We start from the raw sequence: 16293 nt of genomic DNA, 5'->3' as shown, positions 1-16293 counted from the left end.
AACATCGACATATTGTCGAAACAAGTATTGTCTTGCTTTCTCACTCTTCCCTTCCAAACAAATATTGGTTTGATGCATGTTCAACAGCAACTTATTTAATTAATCGATTGCCAACTCGAGTTCTGTCTCATAACTCGCCCTATGAGACATTATTTGAAAAACCTCCAAACTATGAAACCTTAAAGGTGTTTGGTTGTAAGTGTTTTCCGTGGCTTGTACCTTATGCACAAAATAAACTTCAACCCAAGTCCAAACCATGTGTATTTTTAGGCTACTCACTGAATCATCAAGGGTATAAATGTTTGGACCTGTCCACGAGACGAATCTATTTGTCTCGCCATGTCCTATTCGATGAGGACTCATTTCCATTTAAGGAACTCACATCCTTGCGGGAAAACGTTGATAACACAGGTAGTTTTGCTTCTCCTGATCTTTTGTTCACATTTCCTATACTTTCGACAGATACTTCTCTCTCTTTGCTGAATCCTATCCCTCCTTTAGCATCCCCATCCCAGCCAAACATCACCACAACCAACCCGCAAAATCCTGAATACCCTACCCTTCCTCACTCTCCCATGTTATCTGCTCCTTCCAACCCTCAAACCACCTTATCTTTCCCTGACCCTAGTTCCACGAACCAAACTTTAAATGAGCAAGTCCCAGTTGTTGTGTCACTCCCGCCTCATTCTCTGCCACCTTCAGACCATGATCGTGCTTCCATAAGGCCGCGCATGATGACTCGCTCACAGTCTGGAATACAAAAACCTAATCCTAAATATGCTATGCATGTCTCTACTGATCTTTCTTTCGTTGAACCAACCTGTTTTAGTCAGGCAGTCAAACACCACAAATGGAGGGAGGCCATGGTTCTCGAATTTAATGCATTGCAGCACTGTGGCACGTGGGAGCTTGTTCCTTATCATTCAAAAATGAATGTGCTGCCAAACAAATGGGTCTTTAAAATCAAACGCCGGGCGGATGGCTCTGTAGAAAGGCACAAGGCGAGGTTAGTCGCAAATGGATTTCATCAACAGCCTGGACTTGATTACACCGAGACCTTTAGTCCTGTGGTCAAGCACAGCACCATACGCCTGGTTCTTAGTTTGGCAGTTTCAAAAAAATGGCATATCAGGCAATTAGATGTACAAAATGCCTTCTTGCATGGATTTCTGAAGGAGGAAGTCTATATGCGACAACCTGCAGGTTTCATTGATGAGCAGCATCCAACACATGTCTGCAAATTGCAAAGGAGTATATACGGGTTGAAACAAGCTCCGCGAGCCTGGTTTCAACGTTTTTCAGAGTTTTTGCTTCAATTAGGGTTTCAGGCATCCACATGTGATTACAGTTTATTTGTTTTCAATAACTCTGGTGTCTACTTGATTTTATTGATCTACGTAGATGATATATTGTTGACAGGGAACAGTACTCGCCACATGTCTAGCTTGATATGTAAACTGGGCACTTTGTTTTCAATGAAGGACTTGGGGCCTCTTCATTATTTTCTGGGTGTGGAAGTAACCTATTGTGGTGATCAAATGCATTTGAATCAGGCCAAGTATGCTGTGGACTTGCTTCAGCGTACAAAGTTTTTGGATGCTAAACCAATTTCCACTCCTGTTTCCTGCGGACAGAAACTCAGTGCTTACACTGGTGAGCCACATGACAATTCCGAGATGTATCGAAGTGTTGTTGGAGCACTTCAGTATTTAACTATCACGCGACCAGATCTCTCCTATGCTGTAAACCAGGTTTGTCAGTTCATGCACTCTCCAAAGACTACTCACTGGATGGCAGTTAAGCGGATCCTTCGATATGTTAAAGCCACACACAATCATGGTCTTGTGTATAAACCTGGTACTGCACAACTTACAGCATATTCTGATGCTGATTACGCTGGGAATCCTGATACACGGCATTCCACAGGTGGTTTTTGCATTTACTTAGGGTCCAATCTCGTGTCTTGGAGTTCGAAAAAGCAGAAAACTGTCAGTAGGTCAAGTTCCGAAGCTGAATATCGGCAGCTTGCTTATACTGCTGCAGAAGTATCATGGTTCCGCTCTCTATTTCGTGACTTACACTTGCATCTTGATAGACCAACAATCTGGTGTGACAATGTTTCCTCCATTGCCCTTGCTTCAAATCCAGTTTTTCACTCCCGTACCAAACACTTGGAGGTGGATTATCATTATGTTCGTGAGAAAGTGGTTCGTCAAGAGTTATTTGTGAATTTCATATGTTCTCAAGACCAGATTGCTGATCTGTTTACAAAAGGATTGTCCTCTTCACGGTTCAAGCATCTTGTTTCCAAGCTTCCAGTTGTTTCTCCTCCTGTCAGCTTGCGGGGGGCTGTTAAACCAAGTCCGAGTCTTGCTAAGTGGCTGCCATCATTACAACTACAGTCATCATTGTCATAAAGGAAAGAGAGCAAGAGGACATGTGAATGCTGACTCATGGACAGCAGGGAAGACATTTTTATTATTGCTATGCTATTGCTCCGAGTGCTATGGTGTGCTGTTAATGAGCTGCTGCATGTGTGGAGTGCAGTCCTTGTCTTTTAAAAGTGTAAAGTTGTATATTGTAGTGTATATAACAAAGCCTTCCCGTAAGGCTTAAGTGTGGTGAATTATTAAGATCAGAAATTCTTACAATTGCTACCGTAACCAGACCCTATGCCGACGCCAAAACCGGCCTCAAACCCGCCATCACCATGCCCAGTCCCAGTACCAACTCCTCGACCCTCCCCATATCCACTATCTCCAGAACCTAGCCCAATGCCAATACCAGTGCCAGCGCCTCTTCCACTACCTTCACCAATGCCTTTTCCATGACCAACACCTTTGCCAGAGCCTCTGCCAACACCATAGCCCATTCCAATCCCTTCACCATCACTGCCTTCACCAATGCCTTTTCCATAGCCCTCTCCGAATCTTTCTCTATCACTGCCTTCACCAATACCTTTTCCATAGCCCTCTCCAAATCCTTTCCCATCTCCACCTTCACCAATGCCTTCGCCATAGCCCTCTCGGAATACTCTCCCATCTCTGCCTTCACCAATGCCTTTTCCGTGGCCCTCTCCAAATCCTTTCCCATCTCCACCTTCACCAATGCCTTTTCCGTAACCCTCTCCAAATCCTTTCCCATTTCCGCCTTCACCAATGCCTTTTCCATAGCCCTCTCCGAATCCTTCACCATCACCGCCTTCACCAATGCCTTTTCCGTAGCCTTCTCCAAATCCTTTCTCATCTCCACCTTCACCGATGCCTTTGCCATATCCTTCTCCGAATCCTTCTCTATCACCACCTTCACCAATGCCTTTTCCGGAGCCCTCTCCAAATCCTTTCCCATCTTCTCCTTCACCAATACCTTTTCCAGAGCCCACTCCGAATCCTTTCCCATCTCCACCTTCACCAATGCCTTTGCCATAGCCCTCTCCGAATCCTTCTCTATCACCGCCTTCACCAATGCCTTTTCCGTCGCCCTCTCCAAATCCTTTCCCATCTCCGCTTTCTCCAATGCCTTTGCCGTAGCCCTCTCCGAATCCTTCTCTATCACCACCTTCACCAATGCCTTTTCCGTAACCCTCTCCAAATCCTTTCCCATCTCCACCTTCTCCAATGCCTTTTCCATTGCCCTCTCCAAATCCTTCACCATCACCGCCTTCACCAATACCCCTCCCAATGCCTACACCTTCCCCAGTTCCACTTCCAGTCCCAATGCCAATGCCAACGCCTTGGCCCATGGGTTTTTGCATTCTCATTTTCATTCCATGCCCACTTGGGTCCTCGAATTTGAGGACCCTATGGGCATTGCTCAAGCTGAGCAAGCAGACAAGTGCCAACAACCCAATGCTGCAGGAAGCCATCTTTTTCTGTATGTTTGCTTTGCTTTGCATGGTTATATGACTATTTATATATAGCGAACTTGTGCTCCGCATGAAAAAGTGCTTATGAAACATGGAAACTGGAAAAGCACCAAAAGCGCTTCTCCGAGGTTTGCTAGTTGTTTTAGAACTCTCTGGAGTCATGAAACTTTTGTGAGCAGACAGAGTGCTGCCACAACAAATGGACCTTGTTTTCAGCTTCCCCGCCGGACAACCTCTTCTTTTGTAGGCAATTTCATTGATCACATCACACAATACAACTAGAATTGATAAACACGCGTGGCGTGTGTGTGTCGATAGTGGTGAATTTTTCGTACGAGCGATGGTTGAACAAGGATTTAAACAGTGAACGGTTCAGATCAAGGGTTTTGGAGTGGCCAAAACAAATTAATAACTCCATATTAACTTGCTAATTGTGTTTCAGCGCTAGCTACTGACACTTTGTTATATAACTCTAGCTCTTGCAGAAATTGGAGGAACATTTCTTGCACTTGCAGCCCATGGTAACTTATTAGTTGAGAGATTCGAGTTACACAACTACATTACTATATTGCGTTACAAGAACGTAAACAGCCTCTACAAATGAACACTACCAAATAAGCATTTAAGGATGAAGTCAGTTGCCCACACATGCGTTAGCTGATATTGATTGTTGATGCATTTCGAGCCAGCGTGCCAGGATCAGCGCTGCGCAGATACGATTGACCACGGCTACTCGAATATAATGCCAGGATCGCAATAGAAATGTCATTCTCGAATATATATTCCTGTGCAGAGAACAGTCTCTGCAACGACTTCTACATCAATATCCTCCAAAAACCAGAATCGTGATACTCTTGTCAACGGGGTAAACCCCTAAAACTTGATTCCGAATGGGAACAACAGAACATTTTACATAATCCTCACAATGGCCAAAATGACAGATGCGAACTTGGGAAATCTAGAAAGCTCTAAGCTAGTTATTGCCTATAATTTATCAACAGTCAAACAACCTCACCGCTGCCTGACTCTGCCTCCATGGCTTTTAACTCTTCGGCCAGCGCTCGTTCCCTGTTCTTTAGTTGTCTGTCCACAGCAACCATATATAGGCCTAAAAAGAAGTGACAATCATCATCAGAAAAAATAACGAGGTGCCATGAAATTGAAACAAAGAAATTCACAGAATAAACAATTACACAAAACGTGGTGTTATCTATAGTACTAGTTGAGTTTTAACCAGTTTGAAACCCTGACCGGTTTAGCGGATACTTTATCTAATGTAGATATAATTGGGTTTTAAACAATTAAATTGAATCAGTTAGTTTGGTTTGAATCATCTTAGTTCACAAATGAACGCAGGAGCGCACCATGCTCACTAAAATCACAACCGTAAAGAAGAAGTGTTATGCGTGGCATGAATATTATTCGCGTGACAGTTTGTGAAACAAAAGTATTGTAAAACTAAAAGCAGACAAAGCATTTTCCTTACAAAAATTTGAGTCGGAAATCCAGTATGCTATTTGAATGAAGAATCAAAACATGGAAAGGTCAAGAGCTCATACTGACAGCACTTCCAATTGCACACGCCCAGAGAATCCTCATGGACCATCGATCCCCGATAACTCCTCTGCCTCCCATACCTAGCTGCCAAACCCAATTAAAATGCTTTAGCAACAACAAATACTGGATACCGAAAAACCTCATTGCGGTTTAGCATCAACAAATACTGGATACTGAGAAACCTCATTGCTTATCGAATAATCTAGTACAAGAATTTGAAATGCAAAGTTTCAACATTATCATACAATTTGAAGCTCAGTAACTAAAGAGGCCACAAGCTTAGCAACTATTCCTCACAAAATTTCATATGCTTGCTCACCGCTATAGACTACTGAGGATATGGTGGACCAGACAGCAGCTGATCCCAACCCAATCAGTAAAAACACATAATTCAGCTCAAATTTAGATCAAAAACAAAAAGTTTCTGTAATCTATCTCAGAAGTATGTTGCTCTCTATGTGTTTGTTGAAAAGCCTAGCAGAGATGTGTAATTCACCAAACACATAGCAGATATCAATCACTTGCAATTGGAAAAAAAAAAAAAAAACACCCAAAAGGCATTGGGCATAGCATGCCAGAAACAAGTAAACAATTACCAAAATGGCATCAAAATTTCAAACACTAAAGCATAGAAATGCAGACAAAAAAAGATGCAGCATAAAAATGGAAGCTTACTGGTTTGGCGGAGAGACACCCAGCGTTTGGTGACGGAGATGGAGGAGAGAGCGGCGGAGGGAAGGAGAGAAATGGGAGAATTTTAACTGGTAAGAGCCAAATGCCACATGCTCTTCAGAAACGATGCCACATGCTCTTCTGCTTTCTCCAATTTTCATTATTTTCTACTTTTTCAGAGGTGTATTCAATTGATAATGTGAAAGTTTTTAATGGATTTATAAATCAATGGATTTTTATGGTGTTAAACTGATTTGTAGATATTTTTTGTAAAATTTTGATTCAATTCTCTCGAAATCTCATGAGAAGATGTAAGATTTCTGAATGCTCAAAATCTCTAAAATTCTCTCTAATTCCTTAACTTAAATTCTATAAATTCAAATTATGATTGAATACACTTGAAATGTTATAAATTTTTTAAAATTCTAATTGAATATATTCGGATTTTTAAGGATTTTGATAAATTATTTTAAAATCATGATTGAATATACATTGAATTCCAAAAATCACTTAAAATCCTAATCGAATACCCCTAAATTTATTAAAAGAATTAAAATTTTCCAAAATCCCAATTTAATACACCCCTTCATTTCGCCTTCAATCAACCAAGGGTGAAGCCCATCTGAATTTGTAGACCAAAAACAAAGAATCTACAACAAGCCGAAGTGTGTGTGTGGGTTTTTTTTTAATAAATTTATTTAGATATCTTCAAATGAAAAGTGAAAAAGTGAACGGTTTCAAATATAAAATTTACGTGGTGAAGATACATTATTTGAAATAAGTCATGAGAGATGTAAGTGTTTACCTTAAATATTTTCAACAACATTCCATCGCTCATTTATCAAAATGGATTGCAAGATTTTTTTTCAACAAGATATTAATAGAAACATGATGAGTATAAGGTGTCAAATAGCTACATTTTTTCAATGAATAATTTTTTTACTTGGAGTGAAGCACACATAGTAAAGATAGCAAATCAACATATTGAATTGTTAATGAGTAACTCTTAAGATATATCTTGTTTTATTGGTGCAATGTTCATGTAAGGGTTTACCTTTTTTGTTACATGCATTTAGAAGTGGCAAATCAACGCACTGAATTGTTAATCGATAACCATTAGATCCGTTTGAGTTTGATATGAAGGGGGTCTTAATGATTACTCATTAACAATCCAATATATTAATTTGCCATCTCTATGCACATATAACAATAAAGATAAATTCCTATTATTCTATATGCCCACCACTCTAATAACACTACTGAAAAATGCCGGTACAGATATACCACAAAGACCATAAACATGACACACCTACAATCATAGCCCACACAAAGGCCCGGTAAACCCCTAAATTTTTTTTTTGGTTGCTAAAAATGGATTGCAAACATTTTTGAACAAACGATATTATCTACACTAAGAAAATGGGGTGAGTTAAGCCTCATAATGGACTAGCAATAATATGGTTCAAATTCGCATTTGACGATAATCAATGATGCGGGAGGAAGACTTGGAGAAAACAATTTGAAACCATTAACATGCTTTGGAATAACAAAGGTTCTATATTTTAATTACTTAAGAATTTATTGGGGACTTTATCATCCATAAGGCTACTACATTTCTAGCATTAGAGAGAAATTTCATTCCCAATGAGCCGGAAAATGGGGCTAGATCCACTACTGGGGATAGCAACTTCCTTTCTTAAGTAGCATAAAATCGGGCTACATTTAGCCCCAAAAAACAGTGGGTCCCACAAAAAAAGTAGCAACCCATGTGAGCAAAATTCTATCAATCTCCCTCCACTTGCGAATATACTTATACTCTCCTTTTATTATTATTATTTTAATTCTTTTTTCTTACTTATTTGTCTTGCAATTTGGCCAATTAATGATTGTTTTAAATTCCATAAGAATTAAAATTTCAAATTGATTTAGCGTTTATGGGCATTGATGGGTGAAATTTTCAAATAATTATTTTTCAAAATTGTATGATACTAATTTACCAATTGGTGCTAGGTAAATTGTTGTGTTATACATGAAAATCAAATTATTTCAGAGGGTAGTGGGGGTTTGTTTCTTTCAACTGATGAGTTTGAGATAAGAGAATTTAATCCAACGAACGATTCATTAGTGATGAAATCTAATTTTGTCATAATTTGAACTTTTTAGGTTGAAGGCTTTATAAAAAAAAAATTTAAGATAGCACGTCCAAAAATTAACTTAAGAAAAGCTAACACAAGATTCTTTTATAAGGCCCCAAAGATTCCTCGGAGCTCTAAAATGGGCTATATCCACCACTTTTCCAGCCTCATATAGAGCACCTCACTGGAGATGCTCTAAGGGTGTCATGGAAACTTGAGGTCTATTAATTTGTAAACGCTTATAAATATTGTACTAGAAAGCCTTGAAGGACAGACTTGAATGAACTAAAATTGTATTTGTCTTGTGCATTTGAAGAAAGTGATTTCTTCTTCTAAAATCAAACATTTGGTCTGGTTGTGTGAGCGAATCCACAATTAATGACGTGAACGAGCTACGTTGCCTTTGGTTAAGTGAATCCCATGTTATCATCCCCATCTCCCCAAAACTCCCTTGGCTTGTTCTGCATCAACCAAACTTAAGACATCTGTTAAAGAACCTACAAATCAACAAGCAAAACTGCTTGAAATTCAGTCCATTTGCAAAGTGAATAAAATTACGAGAATGCCGTTTTGTCCAAAGAAAGAAGCGCGTAGGACGCGGAATTTTGAAATCGCGTGTTACTCTCGTACTGTCATGTTTCCTACAGTCACTCTGCTATTTCCATTTTTCTTCCATGAGAGAGGCTAAACGCCTTCCACAAAGAGAAAGAAAGCCTGAATTTTGAAAGAGAAAGAAAGAGGGCTTTCTCTCTCTCTCTCTACTCTTTCTCATCCTATATTCTCGTCGCTCCATCTTCTCCAGGTAACCGACCTTTCGTTTCTTCCTCCGCACTGCCATTCATCAAAATATTATTATTTTTCCTTTTTTTTTTGTAATTTTTTCTTTCCAAAATCGTTCACTAAAACCCTGGTTACTGTTGCGTTGGATTATATTTTGAAATATGCACATTTTTATGTTCTGTGATTCTTAATATGATATGTATTTCTTGCAGATGATTACATGACTACATAATGTGAGCGCGTGTGTCCGTACAGATCACGAAGCATAATTCTTACTTAAGAACCTAATGACATAATTTTTGCGTGTATATATATGTGTGTGTATGTATACGTGTACATACATACGTACGTACGTACATCGAGTTTTGATAAAGGAGGGGAATGCGTTAGATAGTCGACAGCCAGCACTCTGTTTTTTCACATCAAATCCCCTATGATATGAGTGTGGAATTTGGGATATAGCACATACTGACATACATGATGCATTTGTTTGGTAAAAGCTCAGTCAAGGAATTGTGGTGGAAGTAGAAAGTAAAGATTTTTTTTAGTTTGAAGAGTAGTATAAAAGGGAACGAAAGCACAGGGTATTCGAGCGGTTCTATAATTGTAAAATGCAAGAAAATCAAAGCTCGAAAATTTATATGCAAGCGTTGCATCCTGTGACAATAAGAGAAGGGAAAGAGAGGGCTTAAAATTACAAGTTTCTTTATTGTGTCCCTGAATGTGGTTATTGGTCCTTTTAGTAGTTGTGGATGCAAACTGGGGTTGCTGCTTGAACATACAAGCTTCTATATAATATAAAATTGAGAGCTTGAGAACTTGCTTTCCATTTTTATGCCCACATTTGGTTTCTATTTACAAATCCTTGCTTTGGAAAATCTTATCTCGTGTCATGGTGGAGTTCCTGTTTATACATTAACGTTGCTATTCTGTTGTTCTTCTTCTTTGTGAAGCATATGTTACAATGCAAGCACTTAACACACCTGCTGCAAGCTGTGATGACAAGAGAAGGGACTTGGAGTATTTGCTTGAAGCATTTAGCTCAATGGTTTCTCTCAAGGACATAGCCTCCGCATACTGCCAGGCAAAGTGCAATGTAGAAATGGCCGGTGAAATTCTTTGCAGATCACATTTAACTTCCTCAAACGGTGCTAGTTCCTCAAAAGTTAAGCTTGAGGGTGCAAGCACAACTTCTTTGGAAGGCCTGGAATCTGGACGGGACGTTGCAAGTGCAGTTCATGCAGATGTGTCAACCGTCAAAAGTATTCAGAATCCCTTCAATGGAATGGACAACACCAGAACATTGAAGTCAAAAAAACTTTCTGCTTCAGTGGGTACTGTTTCAGGGATGATTGGAAAGGAGTACAGTAGACCCAGAGCATCAACAATTGAATATACTGAAGTGAAGAAACCATTAAAACTAGATTGGAAAGAAGTGCCTGCCTCTGCGATATGGAGTGAAGAAGTCCAATCAACCACGCCACCAACAAACAGCAAACTGCATGCTGATGCTGAAGAATTTCTGTGTAAAATGCTTGGAGAGGGCTTTAAACTTGATAAGAACGTGATCCGAGAAGTTCTTGGTAAATTTTCTTATCCCTTAGAAATCTGAATTCTTTAGTATTTCTGGAATACTATTATAGAATATGGCACACTTTTCATTTTATTTTTCATCATATTACTTAAACAGGAGACAATGAAAAATATAATTGTCGATATCACATTGGAATCTTTCATTTTGGATAACATGTCAAGTGCATGTACCTCTTGAAATTGAAATACAACTTGACAGTTCCTTGAGTCCCTTGATTGCCTTTAACACTAACAAAAAAAAATACAATTTGGATCACTATGGTCTGAAAATATGAATGCATGGTCATGATATCATTGAATTTCAAATATTGCTCTAGATGATGAAAATTCAAATATCTTCATGATATTCTTCACTCTTCCAGTTCTAGGTTTATTGGTTGTTCTGGTTAGCCATTACCTCTCAAGCTAGTTGTGGAGACCTGCCTAGGTTATAGGAAACTGAAAAATTGATTGCCTAATCGGACAATATGAATGTATTCTGATGTATCTTTACCATTGAGTAAAATGGCATTTTCAGGTTCTTTAGTTATTAGTGCTTTGATGTCATTAGGGTTAAATTTTAAATACAAACAGTAGGTCAATTGTGCCTTTGTATTGTAAAAATACTTTTCTGATGATGTTCTTGAGGTTGACAAAACGTTTACTTGTGAATTTTATTGAATGCAGGCCTTTGTGGATATGATGTGCAGAAGGTATGATGTACATTCTTATGTTGCTTCTTACATTACAGCTTCTATAGATTGAACTGCTTTTGATTATCTAGTGAAGGTTATGTTTGTAGCTTTTTTACTTATAATTAATGACATTTGTAAACTTGCAATCAGTGAGTGCTAAAGTTCATTTTGATTTAAGTGATTGTTTTATAACATCAATACATTGTTTTTTTTTTTTTTTAATACTATCTGAAGGAGGGGCCATTTTATAAATTTCGCACAGGGCCTCGAAATCTCAGAGACTACCACAGTTTTTCTGTCAATTATTCCAAATATTAATTATTTCTTTGATGACTTGGTTTCTTTGTAACTGAATGTTTCAATTCTAATTGCATATATTTTCTGTTGCTGTATAAATTAAGATTGGAAAGAATCGTTTTCTTCTCTTTACCACCCAAAATTTTAATCTTTGTCATCAATTTTGAAGAATTCATATTTTGATTCTGCAGAGCGTGGAGAATCTTCTTTTCATATCAGCATCAACGTTGGAGAAGTCTGATGATGTTGTCGGCTTAGCTGGTTTGAAGGTAAGCTTTAGTTTTACTGCATTCTCCAACCAATCACGGAAGTATGATTACCAAAAGTTCAGGCAGTTGAGAAATTGTTAATTGAGCAAGGAATAGAAATTGATCAAATGAAGGTAAAATCCCTTGGCATGTTGAAAATACAATTGAGACAGTTTCACCATGTTTAGTGGCATCATGTTTACTTTAATCAGGCTTGATATGTAGGATAGGTAGGGCAAACTAAAGTAGGATCTGAGGCCGTCAGAAGTAGGAACAACTTCTGTGGCCCATGATTGAAAAGAATTCATTCTTAATGGGATAGCTTTTGATCGGTCTGCTGCGCTTCACTATGAGCTCAAATTTACACATGAAGTAGCCAGCAATAGTTTTTCATTTTCTTGTTCTTTTTATTCATTTGAAGTTTTTCCTGTAACAGTCTGCAGAGAAGCGTCCGGATCAACATTCTGCCCATAGGTATGTTGTTATTGGTAGTTTTGCTAGTTCACTTTATACTTTAGAGGAGCCTCATTTTGCTTTAACTTAGAATGAACTACTTATTTCTTTCATCTCTCTCCCTTTGCACAAGCTAGAAGTTTGAAGTTGTTTTTGTTTCCACTCTTGCAGTGATTTATCTGAATCACCGGTAGGAGAAGGAGATGGGCTTCTTTGCCAACAGGTTTTACAAGCGTTGTTTCATGTTCCTGAAAGAACTGACGAAGCACCTAAAAGAAGTCTCCCATCGAGGGAAGTGAAAAGATATAAATATAAGGGACTTAAGGGATACATGGTTAAACCATTTATAGACACGGTTGTAGAATGTAAAGCTACTGTAGCACTAGCACCACAAGGAGTTTCCGGGGCAGGTACAAACTTTACTCTTTTCATTACTCTAATAATTTCTCATCCAAGATTTTCTTTCTTCTAAATTCTTTCTTAATTCTCTAATCCAGTATCTGATTCTTTCCTATGGGGTACCTTTAGCTATTGATTAGTAATCATGCGTACTTAGGGAACCATTCATTTGTTTGTGGCTTCATTTCAGTTTTCCATGGTGGTTGACTAAGGATTTTATCTATCTTTCTGTTTCTTCCGTATAAAGTTTTGTAATGCATTTACCTTCTCTAGATGGAGATGATGATAATAGCTATGAGGTCCTACGTAAATCTGTGAAAGAATACTGGATCACAATGAAGGAATACTATAAAGCGGTAAGATTCTTATTCTATTAACTTTCTGGAAGTTTACTTACAGAAGTTATTTGATTGAATGTTCAAGGAGACCACAATGTCTGTTACTCTTGACAAAAGGGAGATATGATTGCCCAATCAGTCTGAGCATTTTCTTGTCTACATTTTATTTTCATCTTCAACTTTGTTGGTTTACACTCCTAATGCATTAATCATTGTTATTATCGTTGAGCATAGGTGAATATTAATCCCCCCACTTGCTCTGCAGGCTTTTAATGCATTTTGTGAGGGTGATCGTGCACATTCAGACAAACTGCTAGAGAAGGTATAGATTTTTTGTTTTAATTTGGTGATTTAATACTTAAAGATGGAATTAACTATGCTACTTGTTCTCATTAAGCTTTAATTTTAAATACACAAACTTTAAATAAACAAAGTTCTTATAATCTACGTTCCGGCTTGTAGTGATTTGAGTTAGAATCTCTGTTTTCAGATCGTTGTTCCTTCAGAAGCACTGTAACAGTTTATTTAATAGAGTGATCAAAATATTGAGTTTTTCGTGTTATATGGCTTGACTTGAGTCTGACCCTTTGCGTAGCATTCTTGTACTTGTGGGTCAACAACGTAGTGGATGTTGCAGTGTTAAGCCCTGTAGGCTTCTCTCCAATATGGGAATGCAAGGAAATATTTAGGTGATACATATGCTTGCTTCACGTAAAGTTTTATGTCGAGCATTTGTGAACCGAAATCTGATTTTTAAATTGTTCTTTTGGCCCTTCTTGCATAATACAAGTAACAGTAATACAAGGCAGTCTAGGCACAGTTGTGTATCTTCAGATGCACATGCGTTTCGTAGATGGAGGCTGTGCACTTCCTTGTCTGCGTTCTAATAGACATTATCATCAATTGCCTTCCTTCTAAACTTGCTTTTCCCTTCTCCCCTTAATTCTAGAGGCTATAATGATATATTTTATGCTCTTTGGAATTTCTAGGGACATTATTTTAACAAAAAGGCACGGGAAGCAGATGAAAAATCTGCTCAAATGCTTATTCAAGCTCAGAGTAGGTGTGAAATGTACACTACTCTTGATCCATGAGTTATGTGTGTTCTGCCTCATAAGATGGCCTAACAGGTGATCATTTGAATGCAGTGAGGATGATGTGTCTCTTGACTTGCATAACCACGAGCCCAAGGAAGCTATACGTCTTCTAAGATCTCAGTTAACCTATCTCTCTGGCATCCCAGGTAGGTCATCATGACCCTCCATCATTTTTTCTTGAAATGAAATTAACAGTATGGAATGACTTTGGATCTCCCATTTATTAAGAAGAATCAAGGACAACATGAATTTGCATTTTTTTTCAGCTTTCAAGCATCTTCGGGTCATAGTGGGATCGAATGATGAAGATACAACAGGAGGGGCCCGGAGACGACTGGTATGACTTTTATCATCAAGCTCATGTTGCAAATTTTTCAGCATTTCATTTGATTTATACGTAGTGTGTTCAAATTTTCATTTGAGCTTCAACTTCAAACTTACAAGTGCACAATTTAGTCTGGTTCTGCTGTTAATGAAAGTTAGTATCAGAAAATCTTATCATGTGGTGAAATCGCTATCGTAATTTTCAAGTAGGTTTTCCATTTCATCCTTGTACATACACAAATACAATTGATTGAAATTGGTCACAATAATATAACTGTTTTTTCTTTAGTTGGTATGGAAAAGAGCACATATATCATAAAACAGATCGCTTAACACGTTGTGCTTCTTTTTTCTTCATGCACTATGACTCCATATGCTTTATGAAAACTTAAATTTCACATATCTTTTGTAAATTTTGTTTTGCAGATTGTGAAGCAACTGGAGAAGGAATCGATCAAATGGACCGAGGAGGAGAACGGGAGGACAATATCGATCCAAGTGGATGAAATTGACCCGAAAAGCTTGAGCTTCTCAAAAAAATGAGTGAAAGAAACAAGAGCTCAATTTGAGCAGAGCAGAAGTGGAACTTAAAGAAGAGGCCATGCCATGGTAAATGCTGGTTTTGTTAGGGATGCTGTCCATTTGGGGTTTGAGATGAACTTTTCTTTTGTGGGAAATTTATGTTACAAGATTTTAGAGAGATGAAATTCAAGCAACACATCCGCTATTTACGTATAGAAAAAGAAGGGTGTTTTAATTTGAACCTAAAAAATTCTTGAGTAATTTTTTTCAACGATCTAAACTGTCTAAAATTTAGTACATCTGTCATAGATTATCATTGCCAAAAAAAAAAAAAAAAAATAGACAAATCCAAAACTGTACATGTTGAGAATAAATTTCACATTTATGGGAGGAGAATAAATTTCACATTTATGGGAGGAGAGATTTTACATGGACTTACAAGTAAGTTAGGCTACTCTTTGTATTGCCAATTGGTTATGGTGAAACCCCAACTTTTTTTATGGTATCAAAACAAGTTATCTCACATGTGAAGCCTAATGGTCATACGTCATCCCATTTGGGTTGCCTATGCGTAGACTTGAAATTCTTCACTTGTAAGAGGATGTGTTGAGAATTAATTCCACACTGATGGAATGAAGGATGATACTAAATACAGAACTATAGATGTGAATCATGCTATTCGTAAATGTGATACCTACAACATTACATTTTCAAATTAAACAAGTATAATAAATCGTTTTTGTCTTTTAACCCAGGAAGGAGGGAAAGACAATCCAACTAGTGTATGAAGCATAAAGTGTCCTATCCTAGTTCGATTGTCTTTCCCAAATTTTAATGTAAAAATGTTCCCAAGTTTTTTTTTTTTTTTAATGTAAAATGTTCTTTTTTTTTTTTGAAGTAAAATTTATTCACCTGTTTTTATCTATAATGTACTCATATTTAAAAATAAAAATAAAACATTTTGTTTAATATATATATATCAAATTTCTATATTAAATTTAATACTGAAATTAATATTTTGTCCTTCAATCGAAGTATCAAATTAACAAGGTTTCAATCTAAAATTTTGGTGCCCCACCTCATAAGATTGCCTCATAGGAAGATGATGTGTCTCTTGACTTGCGTAACCACGAGCCCAAGCAAGCTATACATCTTCCACGATCTCAGAGGACATGGTCGTAAATGCTGGTTTTGTTAGGAATGTTGTCCATTTGGGGTTTGAGATGAACTTTTCTTATATATATTTCATAGCCCTTCCTCTTATATTGTTGCAAAGTTTTCAGGGCTTTGTATTTGTACATATGTTTACCAAGAGCCCAGAGGAAACTTGTTGTAGGCG

At 37.7% G+C, this 16293-nt stretch overlaps 3 protein-coding genes across 6 annotated transcripts; 1 reads left to right on the top strand and 2 right to left on the bottom strand.

Moving 5' to 3' along the window:
- Positions 1–2635: 2635 nt before the first annotated feature.
- On the bottom strand, positions 2636–3865 carry LOC137742830 (glycine-rich cell wall structural protein 1-like). Its single transcript, XM_068482780.1, has one exon. It carries the CDS (start codon positions 3863–3865, stop codon positions 2636–2638), a length of 1230 nt encoding a protein of 409 aa, XP_068338881.1.
- A 751-nt stretch (positions 3866–4616) lies between these two features.
- On the bottom strand, positions 4617–6248 carry LOC137743734 (uncharacterized). Of its 4 annotated transcripts, none has more exons than XR_011069519.1 (3): positions 6098–6248; positions 5352–5502; positions 4617–4973 (listed from the first exon to the last, which is right to left on the bottom strand). XR_011069519.1 is itself a non-coding variant. In XM_068483678.1 (3 exons), the coding sequence occupies exons 2-3, from the start codon at positions 5498–5500 to the stop codon at positions 4867–4869; spliced, it is 183 nt and encodes a 60-aa protein (XP_068339779.1). In that variant the 5' UTR covers positions 5501–5506; positions 6098–6248; the 3' UTR covers positions 4617–4866. The 4 variants fall into 4 exon arrangements, 2 of the variants coding, with proteins under 2 accessions (XP_068339779.1, XP_068339780.1); XR_011069518.1 differs by having other exon boundaries at positions 5352–5506; positions 6098–6246; XM_068483678.1 differs by having other exon boundaries at positions 5425–5506.
- Positions 6249–8922: 2674 nt separating this feature from the next.
- On the top strand, positions 8923–15152 carry LOC137743871 (putative nuclear RNA export factor SDE5). Its single transcript, XM_068483802.1, has 12 exons — positions 8923–9031; positions 9963–10592; positions 11269–11294; positions 11765–11842; positions 12258–12295; positions 12446–12684; positions 12947–13029; positions 13277–13333; positions 14001–14074; positions 14160–14254; positions 14375–14445; positions 14859–15152. The coding sequence occupies exons 2-12, from the start codon at positions 9974–9976 to the stop codon at positions 14973–14975; spliced, it is 1497 nt and encodes a 498-aa protein (XP_068339903.1). The 5' UTR covers positions 8923–9031; positions 9963–9973; the 3' UTR covers positions 14976–15152.
- The last annotated feature ends 1141 nt before the right edge of the window (positions 15153–16293 follow it).

The sequence above is a fragment of the Pyrus communis genome, chromosome 8 (assembly GCF_963583255.1).
Source record: "Pyrus communis chromosome 8, drPyrComm1.1, whole genome shotgun sequence".
In the NCBI taxonomy this organism is placed as follows: Eukaryota; Viridiplantae; Streptophyta; class Magnoliopsida; order Rosales; family Rosaceae; genus Pyrus; species Pyrus communis.
This window is presented reverse-complemented; position numbering and strand designations above follow the sequence as displayed.